Here is an 18,041-nt window from a genome sequence, read left to right as displayed (position 1 = left end):
TCTTCTGTCTTTAGAGTATAATATTTTATAATTACTGAGCTCAAGAGCAAATGTACAATTGCCTCTAAGAAAAACAAGTAATTTAGTAAAACACAAGGTTTGGACAAAAACTGACTGATAGTGCAAGACTCCTGAGTCAAGTCCGGAGCGTTAAGTGTTCTTACCTGAGAGAGGATTAGAAATAGGAGGAAAATGGTGAATGCAACATTTCATCCTGAATCACTCATATGATTTAAGAGTGAATTTGTTCGTATGAAAGGTTCTTACAGTAGATGAGGCTAATTGTTCCAAACATTTCGGTTCACCTCAACCATGAGACTAATAAAATTTGGCAGCTATAGAACAGATTGGTGAAATGCTTTGCTTGTTTTTTTTATCAACAAAGTATAAGTGGGAATAGGTGAAGCATTAAGTTATGAAATTACAGAATGACATGGAAATGAACTTTAAGAGAAAAAGTATAGATTGTGAAAATGCTTAATTCATTCAAGAGGGATTTTTAAATGATACAAAAGCTGAGCAAAAATTCTTAATAGGGTACTTATTTTCACCCTTTGATAAAAGGACATATCTCTCATTATTATCAGATTTTGCCACTATAATACATGAATTATCTGTTGCTCATCAGCAGAATTTCTAAAAGGAACAATAAATCCTAAACATAATAAAATGTATCTGTATGAGAGTCTCTCAAGTCACTGTATGAAACAAGTCACCGAATATAAAATATTTGAAGTTTTGTGTCCTAATTGTACATTTTAGTTACATATAGAAAAAGAAACAGAGAGAACCTTGAGCTGTATTGCCATCTTTTATTGCACTTTGAAAGCTGATGCTGTACAGTAGCTGTGAAGAGGATAAAACATTCCTCAGTGAAAAATTATCACTGCAAGACAGAGGCGTCCAAAATAAAAATAAAAACGCTCCTGCTCACAACTTAACAGACACAATTAGTTTGCTTTAATATCAAAATTAAATTCCCCCAAAATAAAATAAAAGTCCAACAATTTAACAAAAAAATCTATGATAAGTATGATAGATAATGCTTAGATGAAAGCAGCAGGATGAGGGTGACAGAGAAACTATATCAAAATGCAGACAGTTCTTGTTTTATACTTGGATATTCCACAGTACACTATATACAAACAACAACATTACAAGGTTTTCCTTCTCTCTTACATGCAAGTCTATTGTGATGGTTTGGGTCATGTTCTAAGTGTTTCAAGACTGTACAAATTAATTTAAACATCTGTGGCTTATTTTTGTTTTTCAAAATCTACCTTAATCTTGCATCAAGAGGTGAAACTAACAGGAACAGGTAAACAGTCTTCTCCCTCAGTGGATGTCATGGCAACATCATAAACACACAATAATCCTTTCGCTTTTTCATCACCGCACACACAGTCACGCACACACAACACTCATCACTGATATGATAGATTTTCTAAAACTTTGAACCACACCCCTGATAGGCTACAGTACGGTACACTGACACATCAAAAATGTACAGAGTATTAAAAGGAGGTCATATTTCTGGAGACTCAGTAAGAAGTGAAACCCAGAGACCTCTTTGGCCTTAGACGTCCATTGATTCTCGCAACAGTGATCAACTTCATGTTCATACGACTCCTGGTTTGCGATGAAGCTGCTAACTCTTCCCCATTTTGGCAATCAGTTCGTCACAGATCTTTGTCAACTCTTCAATCTCTTTGTTCTGAAAAAAAGAAAAATTAAAAATAATAAGTTAACAAATATGTGTTAAAACAGTGTCTTACAAACATATTTATGCACCCTGGACTTATTTGAGGAACTGGAGATAGTATGAACCACCTGTAAGCATCAAAAAAGGGTGTCAATCTAAACTGAGGCAAGGCAATAAACAACAGAAAAAAGTGAAGCAGCAAAGGTGATCTATCTGGCTTGTTTTCCTCCTCAGGGTGTTTTTTTATTTCTATAAAAAAAAAACCTTAGGAGAAAAATAAGCACATAGAAATTTAGTATGTATTGAGTCGAATTTTTGTAAGTCATAAGATTATACTTATGCAAGTTAGATATTAGAAAATGTAATAATTGTTTATATTTGGAAAAAGTAGTAAACAGTCTGGTAACTTTAGACCCTACTATTAATTAAGAGATGAATAGGGGCTTGGGTGGAAATAATGGACGACAAGAGGCATAGAAAGTTTTTTCTAACAACTTTTAGGAAGATATCGGGTCAGACCAAGTTAACATTAATTAAAACCAGAGTGAGAAAGAAACAGCAAAGGTTTTTTGAAAGAATCAATTCGGATGTGCTTTCAGAAACAAACTACCTATTGTTCGTACAATCTTTACTTGGAGTATGCCTTCTTTGGAACAAACATTGTTCACATATGGAGCAGATGGTGCAAGAACCGGCTATTAAACATCCTGGGAATGGTTAAAAAAAGTATCAAGGCATCTTCCTGACCATCAAAAATGTCAGCGACAGCATCATACTGTTGGTAAGTTTGTCAAAGTTAATTACAGGAATAAAAAAACGTTAAGATACAAAAGACGCCAGACTGGGGTCCAACTTCATCTTTAGACGGCGTAATGACCTTAAACACAGAGTAATAATAGAATGGCTTGGATTAAAGCAGGTTTATTTATTTGAATGGTCTTGTCCATGTTTAAACCTGAAAAAAAAGATTTTCAAAAATGCTTTTTGACAGATTTTAACTTTTTTATAAAGGAGAGTAAGTACAGTAACGGTTTCTAGTTTATAGAAATAGTTCTTTCAAGTATTTTCTTCCTTATATGGTTTTTATATTGCACCACTGACCTTTTGCTCCAAAGTGCGCTCCAAAGAGTCCACCTTCATCTGCTCCTTCCTTAGACTCGCTTGGTGGGCAGCCTGCTCCTGCTTTGCCTTGGATCGGACCTGTGCTATCTCTGAATTGGCCCTGCAGAATGACAGTCGAAACATAGTTAAACTGTAGTACTGGTATAAGGACGAATATCAGTCTAGAAATTCAAGAAATGTAATGAATCTATAAAAAAAAAAATCTAATTTGTTTATCTTATGTTAAATGGACACCTATAGCTTAATCTGGTTTAGGGAAAAAAGAAACCCTACTATGTCATCAGTTTGTTTATACCCACTTGTCTAGTTTTTCTTCAGCGTGGATCTTCAAAGCCTGATATCGCTGTTCCTCCTTCCGAACTCTGGACAGATACTCCTGAGCACATTTCTTCAGTACTTCTTCATTCTAAGATAAAATACCTCCATCATTAAACTGCAATAACCGTTTTACGACTTCAACTAATTTAAAAATAAATTATCTTAAATCTTAATAGGATAACTTCACCCTGAACTTATTTAATCACAACCATCACTGTGCTGGGTTCTGAATAAGTTTTGTATTATATTAAAAAAGCAATTTACTTAAAAAAATATTTTAAATAATTTGTGTGACACCTTGCGAAAACCTTCTAGCACATCTTTCATCTTCTCATAACGGCGGAAGAGGTCAGCCAAGGACTTCTCCACTGAGTTAAGGTCGGCCAAGGCCTGGTCCTTCTCTATGATCAACTGCTGGATGGTGTGATGGGACAGAGACTTCTCCTTTTGGTCATCCTCTGGTGGTAGGACACACACATTTCAAATATCATGTCTTAATCTGCTAAAGATGCTGAAGTAGAAGGTAAAGTTTCCCATGAAGTTACAACATACATTCAAGTATACACCTTTTTAATCAGGTACTGAGTCGACAGATGGGGTAAAATGATTTATCTATGGTAATTCAGAAATTCAATATTCTTTATTGCATGCAAACAAAATGTCACAATGAGATGGCAATGAACTTCAAGTCAGTTACCTTTGGGTAAAAGTAAAGATGTTTGAGTGGATTTAGCTTTGAAGCACTTCCAAGAATTCTATTCTTATTTACAAAATTGTTCATACTCTTATCATACAGCGTGAAATACAGCAAAATGGACAAACAAAAGCCACTAGATGATATGAAGAAAGGGAACACGCCTGCTCCTTTCTGACAGACAGATGAGACGCGAGCAGACACAAACGAGCGAAGCGCGACTCTGCGTTACTCACCTGGCATGCCTGTCAGGGTATCAAATAGTAAGTGGCAACGATGAGAGCAGAACAGAAAAGAAGGGATTGTGTTAGGTCAAGCCAGTAGGGTCAAGACATGTGAGAGAGCCAAGTGCTGGGCATGAACAGAGAGACTCTGGCCTTTAAGTGAGTGTGATCTGAGAAGGGCAAGGCATTAAATTAGACTGCAGCACCAGCCAAACTTTAGGAATGTCTTAATGTGGCAAAAGGAGGATGTAGGTGAAAGCAGGAATTGTGCAAAGTGAGCAAATAGTGACATTTAAAAGTTTAGAAAGGCTGCCATTGATGGAATATTGTGAGGGTTTTATTTACGGCTCACATCAGGATCTATGTTGGAGGGTGCATAAAGGCTAACCAGAGTAGAGTATTTTCAGTCTCATTTTTTTTCTCCCACACTGTTTACATTTGATCAGTGCTGCACTTTCTGGAATACCGGTACTATCATTTAGTAAAGTCTTCAGAAAGTACTAAATTTGCCAATTTATTTAACATTTTTCTTAGTATACACTCTGTGTACAAAATGACAAAAGTTGTCAAAAAAGATTTGGACCTCCTGGTAGCCCTTTGTAAACCTGGTAATTAAATTAAAGAGCAACATTGCCTCCTAATCAAGCGTTAAACACAGAGATGGCTGTTAATGTAATAGCTTAACACTTCTAAAGGCTTATATATGATGTGACTCATAGCTTAAAATGTCACATTCATATTCATTTTGTCCTTGTTCTAAAAAAGTAAAACATAATCTCTCATGTGATGTCATCTTTGTAAGTCCTATAATTACATAATAGTCACAAAGTATGATAGTTTGAATGTTTTGTCATCTTATAATATAGCTCCACTGGAGCAAGTGACAATGGAGCTGACTTAATATGATATCAGTAAAAAAAGAGGCTGTGGTGTTACATATATAGGCTTTAATAATAAGATAATGCAATGCAAATAAGCAGTAGTTTGATTAACATTCCTTGATTTGTTTTAAAATGTTTTATGCTTGAATCAACAATTAGATCATGTGAAGAAATGGAACACTTACCTATCATCTGAGCAATAGTCTTCTCATATTCAGCAACAATCCTCCTGCAAAAAAGAAAGAAATCAATATTAGTGTGTGCAATAATAATACTGCCAAGACTATAAACTCATAAAACGGTGAAAGGCATGTAATAATGGGGGCAGTTTAGCTCCCTGCCCACAGGTGCCCTTTGGGTTGGATTATTATTATTACCACTTTATTGTATTCCAATAAGCCCTCCTCTGACACTTAATGAAAACATGTAACAATAAAGTTATCTTTTAATATTTTTCATAAGAGAAATGCCATGACAATGTCCCCAGTTACCTTTGCCTTTTGGTGTACTGTATGCAATAATTGCCCCCTGCACACCGAGACAGAGAAGGGTGTTGCTAAAGATAATTCAAATTTGGTACAGATTTCAGCCCTGTTGTCTGTCAAAATATGATTTAATAAAGGCAGGTGAAGTGTCTTTTTTGAGAACACTACAACTGAGAGAAACGGAGGCTAGAACGGGCAGGAAGAACCCCTACCTACTCAGCCACTGTCTCCCCTATAAATGCAACTTCACACTCTCTATGTCTTTGATTACATTTGAACTCTAAATAGTCAAAGCTTCCTTTTTAGTGTACTTATTGAATTAAGAGTAAAACTTAAGAGAACAAATGAAGTAAACGCTGACGTGTGCAAATGTACAAAACTGTGTTACCTAGCAACAAAAAGCTGCATCAAACGGCTGCAAACAGGAGTACAGAGTTAGGAAGCCTTGGTCCAATCCAATCACAACATTTATAACTTAAAGTAAACATCCAAAAAGATGATCCTGTGATGTGTCTACATTGGATAGTTTTCTGGCTTTTTTAAATTTACGATAGGAGGACCCTGATTGACTTTATTCCAGTAACACAGGTTGTACGGGCTAAGAGGATTAATTAGCCTCACCTCCCTCTTAGTCTCTTAGCTCCTCCTTATCCAGAGCCCAATCAGTTAAAGGAGGTAAGCTCTTTCTTATCCCAGCTAAGTGACCCTGCTCCAGTCAGACCAACCATCTGCTGACCAACAAGGAGCTTCAGTCCTGCTTACTACCAATTTTCTGTATCTGGACATATAGCTGCTTGCAGACTGTGCTCTATAGGTGAGGTGAGAGGTGTATATTGGTGAATATTATCTAAAGCAATAATTTGTTTATCATTTTTGTTCTGCCTTAAAAAAAAAAAAAACTCCTATCTGTTCTTTGTGCTGATTGTTAGACCTTAGTCCTTCTTTAACTGGCCCTCCACTCTGGACCTAAACATGTTCCTGTTTGACAGTTTCACATAAACCAATTAAATGATTGAAAAGAAGATAATCCCAAGCATTTCTGCACAGTTCCTGAACCTGAACAACTGCTACCATCTGTAACTGTGGTGGAATTAATAACTCAAGTTTTTTTTTTTCTTACCTCATCTCCACCACCTCCTGCCGACTTTCCTCATACTTCCTTTGCCACTCCAGTACCTCCTTCTCCTTTGACACAATCTATAAATAAGGTGTGAATGCTGATAAGTATAGCTCTAAATATTGAACAGATTAAACCTAACTGCAATCACTCAATGATTAAAAAGGAATTGAAGGGAACCTCCTCTCGTGCAATATCCAACGACTGGTCAAGATCTCTTGGCAGATGAGGACTGTCTCCTTCCATGTAGCTGCTGCCGATGGTCTTCTTGGCATATAGTGAGCTCTTGGGTATGGAGCTCTCTGCAGAAGACAACATGTCCCGCTGCTGCTTCCAGGAAGCAAAGGAGAGCAGGGAAAGGAAGGAAAACATGGCAAGTTAAAAACCAGACACAGTTACAGGATGGACACGCTCTTATCCAGGTGTTTACGCACACATGCCCAACAGGATTCCTGAACCACAACTGCAAGGCAGCATGGAACGGCACAAAACTGCTCTGCACAGCATAAACCGGTGGTGAATCCTGCGGGGTACATAGTGATGTTTCTGAAGACTTGGTGGCAAATAAATGATTGGATGAAACAGCCTTCATTGCCATAGTAATTGCTAATTGGCTGAAGCTGGTCCCAGCTGGGCGATGATGAGCGCCTGCTGCTTGCAGAAGCAAAACAAGAAGGAGGGCAGCAGCAGATAAACAGGAGATGGAAGATCAGGGATATGGATTGGGCAGCAGAGGCATTACTGTTAGTATCTTTATACAATATTAATGTCCATGTGTCTATAAGGCTATGGCACATAAATACCTCAACTTTTTTCTCAGTATCAGTTTTTGACCTTAGAATTTTACCCTGGATGAAAAGGATATAGTCATCATCAGAAGAGCTGGATAAACGGAGGCTGTATTAAAACAATCTGGGCTTGCAGAGAACGGGAAGGTCTACTAATACGCAGAAAGGGAACCAAGTGTTGCATCTTCCTCAAGCACTAATGCATCTAATTAATCAAAGGGAAAATATAAACAGATGGTCCTGTAATGAAATAGATTCTAGTTATTGCAACTCAAGGCTTTATTTTGAATGATTTATAAAAATTTTCATCCCCAAATGAACTGCCTAAGTCATGGTCACAAAACTATAGCAGATGCAAATGTCCTTATGATTTTAACATGAGCACAACAATAGTGTGTTCTAGATGTAAACCAGAGACACGAGCATAAAAGCAGGTAAAACATTAATCTTGGGGGATATTAGAGATGCATCAATGATATACTTGCCTGATCAGTTCTGAGATATCTATGACCTACATGGGCTCAAGTATGCAGTGCAGTCTGTATGTATTTGGACCAGATTTACGGTTAGAGCTCTGTAGTTTAAGCTCTATTGAAAAGATTACGTTAAAATAAAGATGTAACAACGGCCATATCTTTAGATCCAACGTGACGTGGAACTGGGCAAATAGAACAAAGACTATGTTCTTGACCAAATACTTGGACTGCACTCTAGGTGGGTAGGAATAGGTCACAGGGCTGTCGTGTTACTCTTACTTTGAGTATGGGGGAACCGTTGATATTCCACCTCCGTGAGCTGGGTTTCTTGAGTCGAGACTGTGAAATGTGTGGAGCACAAACATAAGTCTTAAGGGACAAGACTGGGAAGCAGCTGGACTTCCTCGACTCTTTCAACTGTCTTTTCCCCCAAGTTTTAGAAACCTTCTAGCTCGACTCAACTTTAAGCTAAACAGATTGCTGCTATTTATCTTAACATTTTTTTTTATTATGTTATGTGGCTTTAATAAGAAAAATTGACCCATACATACTGCCAGAATATTTTACATTTTGCTGCATTACAACTACAATGTATTTCATGTGAATTTCATGTGATGGGTCACAAAGTGGAGCAATATTGCAAAGCGGAAAAGACTTTGGGTGCTGAAAAGCTGAAATTGCACCTAAACACACCATGCACACAGTGAAACATGGCGGCGACCACATCACACTGTGGATATGCTTTTATATATAGAGGCAGGGTTCAGAGTTGATGGGAAGCTACTGCAAAATGTAAATAAAGTAGGTTATGTTTTTATATAAGAATATTTTTTCTTAATTTGGGCAAGTAAGGTAAGTAATCTGTCAGTGGAATAATTGTTTGGTTTTCTTGCTATTTTAAATGCAAAATACCCAACTATTTTATGATCTTATATCGAGTGAAGAGTGTATGGTAATTATTTTAGGGCAATATACTCCATTAGCAGATCATTTCATGTACTTGCAAAAATTAAGGGCAAATACAGTTACTTCAAGGATATTTGGTTGTTTTTAGGTCTTTTTTTTTTTTGCAAAAGTAGACCTGTTAAAGGCTGCATTTGCTTTTCAGATTCTCACTTTCCAACCAGAAGACACAGACCCCAAAGACTTGCAGCTTTCACTGTTACAACTTGGTTTTAAGAAGTAAGACCATAGGGGGTCGCTTGGAAAAAAAAAAATACTCACCACATTTTTCAGACAGCAAATTTCACAAAAATATGAAAACAATGAAGAATTTTCCACCTCATAGCTAAGGACTACTTTGAGTTGGTCAAATAAAATACATATAAACAAATTCAAAGTTTTCAGATGTAAAATATTGTGTAATAAACCTCAACATGTGTAAAGAGTTTTGAATTTTAAGCTGTTAGTTTTGGAAAAGAAGAAAAAAAAGGAAAGGAACCTCAAATGTGACTGGAGATTTTAAATTAAAGATTATAAAACACACCAGGGAGAGTTGCAGCCACATAACTCTGCAGCTGCAGATTTTAGGTGATCTCGTTACATCCCCAGTCACATTCATGCTGATGTAAGCCTCTCAGGAACGGGCAACAAGCAAAAACAATGCAAGGGACTAAGAAGGCACTGGATTTTGGATTAACCTGGAGGAGCCCACTGCCAGTAAAGGTGGGAGTTGTACGCGTTAATCACCCTGAGTGATATTACCTATGGTGATGCAGGGTTGCACCAGGATTGTGGATACAGCAGCACAGCCGCCATGCCGAAGGGACCGATCGGCAAGCCGAGACACAGCCATGCACACACCACAGTCCACAATAACCCACTTTATCCAACACCTGGTTTTCCCTCATCACTCAGCCTAAATGTCTGTTTTCTGCAGCAAACACGCTCACCCACACACACTGAATACAGCAGGTGCAGGCTGACTCAGCGCAGTACCTGGGGGGATACAGTGGAGAGGGAGGGGCACTGGGAGATGCTTTGGGCTACTTGCAGAGCCTCTAACCTCAGGGCAGCAAGCACCAGCTCCTCCTTGGCCGCACACAGAGGGGGCCAAATATCAGGGGGGTGTGGGAGGAGGGTCAAAGAGAGCAAAGGGAAACATACAAAGACTTGAATTGAGGTCACACATTTGCTGCTGTCTACATCTTACCAATAATTATTCTACCCCACGCAGAAAGCCAAATACCGGGAAGGAGGGAACATAAACACATTAAAGGAATGAAATATGTTTACACAATGGGAGCGATGTGGCAACAAAAACACACAAAGTCACATTTCCTCCCCAGAGCCAGGACCTTCGAGGTTCATCAAGGTGGGGTAACACACCTGTAGTTTTTGAGCGAATGCAGTTGGGTTGGTCTCAGCCAGGTCAGGCTCCAGGTACTGCAGGGGATCCTCACACTCAGACAGCCTGTCTAACAACAGGGGCATGGCCTGGGCTGGGGCTGCAGGGAGGGCCTCCACAGGGCCCTGGCTAGAGGGCTACAGGGGCACCAGGAGATGTGGGGAGGAGGGAGGAGGGAGGGGGCAGGACAGCAAAGCAAGCGCTGAGTGTTTGAGAGGCAGAATTGGGAGTCTAATTTCTGAACAAAAGCTGGGAAAAAGAGTTGGATGGAGTTCCTTTTTGTCAAATCCCTATGAATCATCTTCTGGGATAAAGGTCTGCATCGTCATCCACGATTCTGACTAAACAACGTGATGTAAAATGTAACTTAAAAAAGTGACATGCAGGTGCATCTCAACAAATTAGAATATGACTGAGAAGTTATTACATTTTTTTATGAATGTAATCTTAATAAAAGTATCTTAAACCAAACGCTAAAATCCAATTTCTAAAAAAGATCGGACTATTAAAAAAGTCTAATTAATAATCTGATTTAAACACAGAAATTACAGTAAGCCAAAAAGTGAATTCCCAAAGAAGCTGACTGTTAACTATACTGCTGCATTCATGTAATTCAATCTCAAACCAAAAACAAATGTTAGCCCACTAAAAATAAGCCTATATTTATACGTATATACTTAGTAATAGGTTAAGTTTTTAAATGAATCTAATAAAGATGAAATACAAAATCTACTTTGCAGCTTTAAGCAGAAAGACACGTAAGGACCATCCAGCTTTAAGAAAAAGTGCAAATTCTTGTGCATATCCTATATTTTTTCCTTTCACTCAACTTTTCATGAATGTGTTTGGATACAGCACTCTAAACATTCAGCAACCTTTTTGGCTTACGTATGTTAATGAATAAAACTCAGTTATAAATGACATTATAATCTATTGAGGTGCACCTGTAAAACCCATACATGGCGATGAGTAGACAGGTAAATGAGAGTCAACTAATTCTTTGCAATAAATGTGATTAATGCCAGCTAAACGTTTTTAGAAAACCCATAATCTCACCTGTTCCTCCCTCTCTATGCTCTGGGTTCGACTGAGCACTTCACTCTCTCTCTTCCTGCCCTTGTCCACAGCATAGCCCTCTGGACCGGGCCTCGGACTCAAAACTGGCGTCTTCATGCCGGCGGATATCTTGGCTTCCATTTCCTCAAAACTCCTGCATGGAATGAGAAAATCATGCTGAAGTCTGTTTAAAAGATGCAGGTAGGGAACCAGAAAATATCGATATGTTAGATAAAGGTGATAATGAATAGTTTGGTTAACCAGCTATGATGCATTATTCCACAATCGAGATTATTGAGGCCAAGACTTAAGAATATGAATTTGCAACAAAAAAATATAATGATCACACAATTGTATAATAATATATATGACCAATATCATATGTTTCAATTGGTTAGCCAGATTTCCTTATTATAATCTTTAATAAATACTGTAATGGAAGAACAGCAAACCTGGTTAAATACATGTTTTTAATAGGTTTTTGAACAAAACTTTACTAGTCAAACTAATAAGTACAGAGGACACTGGATAAACAACCAAAAGGAATAAAGCATTTTGCAAATATACACAAAAAGATCATGAAAGTTAGTGTTCAAGTTAAATGTATAGTCATAACATTTATTTTGCAATGCTGAGAAGAAACAGTCCATAAATAGCAATGTTAAAGCGTGTAATGTAATGTATACTTTACCCAGTGCAGGGGGAACTGGGCTCAGATACATGTCCATTTGTAGTTTGGGTTAAACTGTCAGATACTGAATCCAAGTTCAAGTACAGAGAGGGCTTTTTGATAGACAGTGGCTGAAAGACACAATTAACAAGAAAATGCTGAAGACTGAAGTGACTCATAACCATTAGGGATGCAAACAGAAATTAGCTGCTGGCTCCAATTTACCAATTTTAGCTTGATAGGCTCACACTGACTTGATCAAAAGAAAAAAAAAAAAACGAAGCTAAGACCATGCAATGGTAGTAACACTTCTATGTCTTTTTTATTTCTACACCACGTTTTTTCATTCCTTCTTTTTCAACTAGATGATGTCCCTATATTTCTCTTTAGTCATTAGAATCTCAGTAGGTGAGAGCGGGAATACCTGCTAAATATTTAGCAAATAACAAACAACAATAATATTAAAATAATAAAGCTAAAACATTTTTTAACCTTTATTTCTGTTTAATATGATGACAATCTATTAAAATGATCATAAGTTCCCGCTGAAAAACCGACCACAGTGCTTCTCTGCTTCAGTTTAACACGCACTGTCCTGAGCTGCATCAGTCACTGTCACATAAACAAACAAAAACCCCATGACCACCTCCTCCCTCCTCTCCGTCTCCTTAAACAGACATTAACTGGGAATAAATTAAATGGAATAAACACTGGTCGCTAATATCAGCCCAGGTTTACTTATCAGTCCAATACCTGTATGCTTACAAATGACCAATACTGGCCAAAGGTGACATGAGTATTTTTAATCTGACAAATGTGCCTCATCACAACTTATTTTCTAATCTATTGAATAAGAATTTTTTGTTTAACTTCGTGAAACATTTAAATAAATTGGAAAAACGACCGCAAAATATGAGTTGTACATCTTTAAACACAAATACATACAAAAAGAATAAAGTAATTTCTGCAATATAAGCAGTTTCCAGTTTCATTAAGGTGATATCCGTGACTATGTCAGAAAAATACTTACTGGGGAAGAAGAGCCAATCTTCTCCATGTACTCGATTTCATAGTCCTGGACTGAGACAGAGCAAAACAGAAAGAGAAAAAAAAAACAAGTGTTATAACCAGAGTAAAGAATGAAAACCACAGTGATCAGTGCTTCGGTCTGATGGGATCAGAGGTTGAGCCGATGATGTCTGCACTCTGTTTCATCCATGACCCAGATGGGTTGAGCCAAACAGCCTCTGGGAAGAGGTGGGTCCTGTGGTGATCAGAGGGCAGTAGAGAACTGGGCCAGCCCTTTTAGTTATTTTTCAAATAGAAGTCAATAAACTGCTCCATGGATGAAAAAACAAAGCAACCAACTGTTTTACAACAAAATGAATCCAAACAAAAGCTTTGAATTTCACTGAACAGCTGCATTGGCGCGGTATACTTTGATGTTGCATGAACATAGGATGGGGACAAAAAGTCAGATAGTCATGCCAAACCTGGATTCTCCTGAGGAAGACTGTTCTCATTTACGAAAGTCGTAACGTCGCAGGGCTGGGGAAAGTCTGGGTGGTCAGTGTTTAAATCCTGGTCCATGTCATGGTGGGCCGCCCACTTATGACTGGTGGAGGAGGCCAGCTTCTCCTCGTCTGTGGCGTGATCATCCTGTTGGTGAAGAGAAGGAGATTCATCCGCAGATGTGGGATCCTGTGCGTAAAAAGAGCAGAGTGATCTTCTTAATGTGGATTCATTTGAAAAATAAGAAATCTCTCTAGATATAAGCTAAATATACACACCTGGGATGTGTCAGACATTGGGGATTTCTTTGGAGATCTCTTGACTCTGAAAGTATTACTGATGGAAAAAAAACAATAAAACAGCAATAATTAGAATCCAGGATTAACCCGGGGAAACTTAATCTTAAATCCAGCAGCTATGGTCGAAATTCAGTCCAATTTACTGGAGAAATATTTCCTTCAACTGCGGCTCGAAGGCGCCTCATTGCACATCGATGGATGACATCGTCAATACATGAAAAACATTAACATTGATTGGGTCTAAATTACAATTTGTGTGAATCAGAGTTTAAAATATTAAAATGTTCTTCATACTCCTAGAGACATACACCTTTTAATATAGCTAAGCAGTTAGTTACACAGATGTTAATGCATCTTAATTGTTAGATGTAAGCCTTTTCAAATGTATGTATTAACATGTTCTTTGATTCAAATTTCAAATTAAAATATGCTGAAGTATTTATCAAAATCTACAGATTTATTATTCCTCCTTAAATCAATTTATTAATGATTTTCATTATATCTAATTTTAGTTTGATTAACACAGTGGGAAATGGTAAAAGTATCCGATAAATAGTATGTTTTCGAGGTGGCAAAGCCCTTTTAAAATAATAATCATTAATTATCTCATCACTAATATATTTTTGTAAGACTTTTGTAGTGCATTTGAAATATAAAGTCACCCAATTAGTATTTTTACAAATAAAAACATTTGAAACCACCTCTTGACTTGCAGTATTTATGAAGATGTCTTACTCTGCTCTTCTTTTTTTCATAGGAATCTGCTGCTGATTTAAATATCACCTGTAGGACACTTAGGAGAACTAAAACCAAAACCCAACGCTTTGAGTCAACAAATTATTATCAAATTATTTTTTTATTTGATGTGATTTCATTAGAATAGTTTAGTTCAAACCATTCCAACATTGTAGAATTTGAACCGCAGCTGAATTTGGGTTAAAAGCTTTTTCTGATTAAAGATCATATGACCATACGTTCTTTCATGCATGATAGGGTTCAGGTCTATAAATAACGTTTTTATCTGACACTAAGCAATAAGGAACATCAATGAAATCACATCTCCCCCAGTTTGACTTGGTTTAACTTAAAGTTTGAATGCATTAGTTTGAGAGTAGGCCCAAAGGATGATGAGTTCTCTGTTAATGGGACGGGGGACAACATGCTGCGTTTTTATAAGGAGTCAAAATGGATTTTAGGGTCAGAAAGGGAGGATGGCTGTTTTGTCCCTCTACTTACAACAGACAACAAAGAGAGGACACACCCCTGGACTTCCTGTGATATATGAGAATACACAAACACAGGTGACAGACAGACAGACAGACAGAAGACACTGGCATAACAAACCAGGACTGTGCACTGTTCAACAGCCTTAAGATGACAACATGAACTTACGATTTTAGGGGAGTTCTCTTCTTCTTAGCTGGTTTGTTCTGGTTTTGGTCCTCCAATTCCCCAATGTTGTCGTTGTCGTTTTCGTTATCATAGTCATTTGATGACATTTCCAAGGGGGCCGACACTCTGGGAGGGGAGCAGGCCATTTTGTTGGAGGATTTAAAGGGGTTTGAGGACTCATCAGTGTTAGGATCAAAGGTATATGGATGCCTGGACGATTTGGGGGAGTTGGAGATACTTTTCTTTGAAGAAAATGGATTGAAGTTTGGATCTTCCCACTTGTCTGGTTCAATGTTGTATGACACTTTGGGAATAGGGATTTCATCCGATCCGTTGTGGTTTGCAGAGGTGTTGTTGTCCAGTTGCTCCACCTGTACTGGATGGGCTTTTTTTAGCCCCAGCTTTGGTTTCCTTGACAGCATCTTGGCGGGAGGCTTCTTACCAACTTTCTTAGGTGGAGGAGAGGCTTGCTGTGACGCCTCACCGCTCTCCTCAGAGTAATCAAACTCCAGTCTGACTGGCTGACGCTTCGATAAAATGGGTTGCTCCTCAGGATTAGTAGTTAGCTCTTCAACAGAGGCTGTGGCAGTTCGGCAATGTGGTTCTGCAACCACAGCGGGACTCTGAGGAGGACTGGATGCAGGGCCACAAATAGGACCCTTACGACCCAGAACAGGAGAATTGGCTATTTTACTACCCCCAGTGTTAAAGGGGTCGATGTTCTCAAAGTTGTCAGGATCCCATTTGTATGAGGCGCTAGGCGGGATTGGAGAGTTTTCTTTGTCTGCTACAGTCTCTACAGGAGGGGCTTCCTCCTGACACAAGGGTAACACAGGGTCTTTCCCTTTGCTCTGCTCTTGGCAGGTCTGAATAGTTTCTTCCAGAAGTGGAGGTGGAGTTTCAACACGGCTCTTTCTGGTTCTCCTGAGAGTTCCTGCAGGACTTGGCGTTGCAGAACAAACCTCTGGATCCTCCTGAGTCAGAAGAGGGCTAGCAGTCCGTGACTTTGTTCGCTTTGTAGTTTCTGGGGTGCTACTGGATGAGGCTGGCTTTGAACTGTCAGGGTTGGAGTTTTGTCTAAGAAGGGGCTTCTTCTTTACCGAACCAGGACTGACTTTCTTAGGTCTCCGGAGTTTTCCTGAGGTGTTCTCGGTGCCTACGCTAAAAGACTCCGAATGTTGACGGAAAGCTCCTGATGCTGCTCCTTCCACTAGACCCGAGCAATCAAGTTCTCCACTCTGGAGGCTAAGAGAGCGAGTCAGAGTGTGGCTCGTCGGCTCAGCAGCGAAAAAATCAAAGTTATATGTCCCACTGGCAGCAATGGGTTTGTTCTCATCAAAAACAATGGATGGGGAGTGACACAGAGCATCTCTTGCAGTGAGGTCCGAAGTAAGATCGCCTTTAGAGCCGTTTACACCTGCAAAACATGGTATGGTTCGTTACCTCATTTTATGATAAGGCAAGTTTATTTATTTGAAACATTTTAGTAACAACATATTTCAAGTGCTGTACATAACGAAGGCAAACACATAGAAGAAATTATATTAAAGGGGAATAATAAAGGGAGGTAAAGAAGAGTTGAAAACCTAAACTATTTCTTTGTTTAACAGTTTAAAGACCACTCTAAACAAATAATGTAAATATGCGCCCACATATATTGATTTCTGTCTCATAAAATTTGAATAGAATTCCCCAAAAAAATCTAATGTGTCATGGGTCATAAATACTTTTTAAGGAATTGTAGCCAGTCATTATACACATTTTCATCATTTATGTTTACAAATCATACTCTTTTTGAACAACTAAAAGGGAAAGTCAAGCACCTCAAGAGACAGGATTGCATAACAATCAATTTCTTCACACTAATTGTATATAAAATGTTTTTATAAAGAGTCCTGAGATTCATTTTACTGAGAGCCAATCATGTCTCTGAAGTACAATTCAGTTTCCCTCCACTAGATGGTGCTACAACCTTTTTTAAGATACAGCATTTGAGGTAATTCTCACACTACATTACTCATACTGTACCTTTGTCATCAGATTCTGGCTGCTCTCTTTGTGGTTCAGGAGGAGTAACGGCCTTCACTGGGGTTGTAGATTCAGGAGTTTCAAAAGCACCATCAGAATCTGAGCTCCTAAAACAAAACAAAAAATCAGAGTGAAAAGGGATGTAAAATCTCCACAGACCATTTTAATAATAACAAGTAAGGGTTTCACATAGGGCAGGGTTTTCCTTCCAGGTAAGCATCCAAGCAAATTAAATTAATCATTATTTAAGAACAAAGAAAGCAAAACATTTAGAGGGAAGACTGAAAAGATGTTCTTGAGCCTGCACAATCACTGCTTTATATGTGAGCGCTGCCATTTCAAAATGGATTTTGAACTGAACAGGTACACAATGTACAGCTGACTTCCAATAAATGTGATTTTACATAATTTTTACTAAATATTACACTGAAGTTTATTACACACATATTGAGTAAAAATTTGTCCGTTCTATTGACCTGTTTTAGAATTTTACCTCATTCAATACCACAAAAAGCATAAAGTGCTATGTTAAAATGTTAAGCCCTAAACAACCTTTGGAGAGTAATTGATGCATTTCAGGAGGAGGAAAAAACACAAAAGGTCATTGCTACAGAAATGGTTTCTTTACCGAGTCCAGTATCAAAGCAAAATAAATGGAAAATTAGGTGGAAGGAAAAAGTGGGAGCAAAAAAATCTTGGATAAACGCTAGCCTTAGTTTGAATGAGATGCTAACCCCAATCATTGTGTAATGATTGTAAAGATGTCACATAACTGAAGGGAGAAGATTAGATAAACTTGCTTTTAAATCAGATTTAAATTGGTGTGAGGCGTATCTTAAAGAAAACTCTTATATTTAACATGTAAATGTTGTTAAAATGAAGAAAAACCTTCACTTTAAAAACAAAATGTATGAATTTTTGTAGATTGCC

At 38.1% G+C, this 18,041-nt stretch overlaps 1 protein-coding gene across 15 annotated transcripts in view; it reads right to left on the bottom strand.

The window, feature by feature from the left end:
* Positions 1-792: 792 nt before the first annotated feature.
* Positions 793-18,041, bottom strand: part of tacc2 (transforming, acidic coiled-coil containing protein 2) — a 73,438-nt gene continuing 56,189 nt past the window's right edge. For 7 of the 15 annotated variants that reach the window (XM_038307062.1, XM_038307083.1, XM_038307046.1 and 4 more), the window contains 18 exons: positions 17,112-17,218; positions 15,084-16,500; positions 13,671-13,728; positions 13,374-13,581; positions 12,911-12,960; positions 11,902-12,011; positions 11,211-11,364; positions 10,136-10,291; positions 9,746-9,838; positions 8,087-8,146; positions 6,724-6,870; positions 6,547-6,623; positions 5,127-5,170; positions 4,073-4,081; positions 3,440-3,600; positions 3,124-3,230; positions 2,804-2,924; positions 793-1,714 (listed from right to left, as the gene is read on the bottom strand). In XM_038307062.1, the coding sequence (XP_038162990.1) occupies positions 1,649-1,714; positions 2,804-2,924; positions 3,124-3,230; positions 3,440-3,600; positions 4,073-4,081; positions 5,127-5,170; positions 6,547-6,623; positions 6,724-6,870; positions 8,087-8,146; positions 9,746-9,838; positions 10,136-10,291; positions 11,211-11,364; positions 11,902-12,011; positions 12,911-12,960; positions 13,374-13,581; positions 13,671-13,728; positions 15,084-16,500; positions 17,112-17,218 (3,145 nt within the window). In that variant the 3' untranslated portion in view covers positions 793-1,648. The remainder of the gene's footprint in view (positions 1,715-2,803; positions 2,925-3,123; positions 3,231-3,439; positions 3,601-4,072; positions 4,082-5,126; positions 5,171-6,546; positions 6,624-6,723; positions 6,871-8,086; positions 8,147-9,745; positions 9,839-10,135; positions 10,292-11,210; positions 11,365-11,901; positions 12,012-12,910; positions 12,961-13,373; positions 13,582-13,670; positions 13,729-15,083; positions 16,501-17,111; positions 17,219-18,041) is intronic. The other 8 variants (XM_038307069.1, XM_038307075.1, XM_038307098.1 and 5 more) reach the window with 8 other exon arrangements.

The sequence above is a fragment of the Cyprinodon tularosa genome, unplaced genomic scaffold (assembly GCF_016077235.1).
Source record: "Cyprinodon tularosa strain WSP-4 unplaced genomic scaffold, ASM1607723v1 ctg116, whole genome shotgun sequence".
Classification (NCBI taxonomy): domain Eukaryota; kingdom Metazoa; phylum Chordata; class Actinopteri; order Cyprinodontiformes; family Cyprinodontidae; genus Cyprinodon; species Cyprinodon tularosa.
This window is presented reverse-complemented; position numbering and strand designations above follow the sequence as displayed.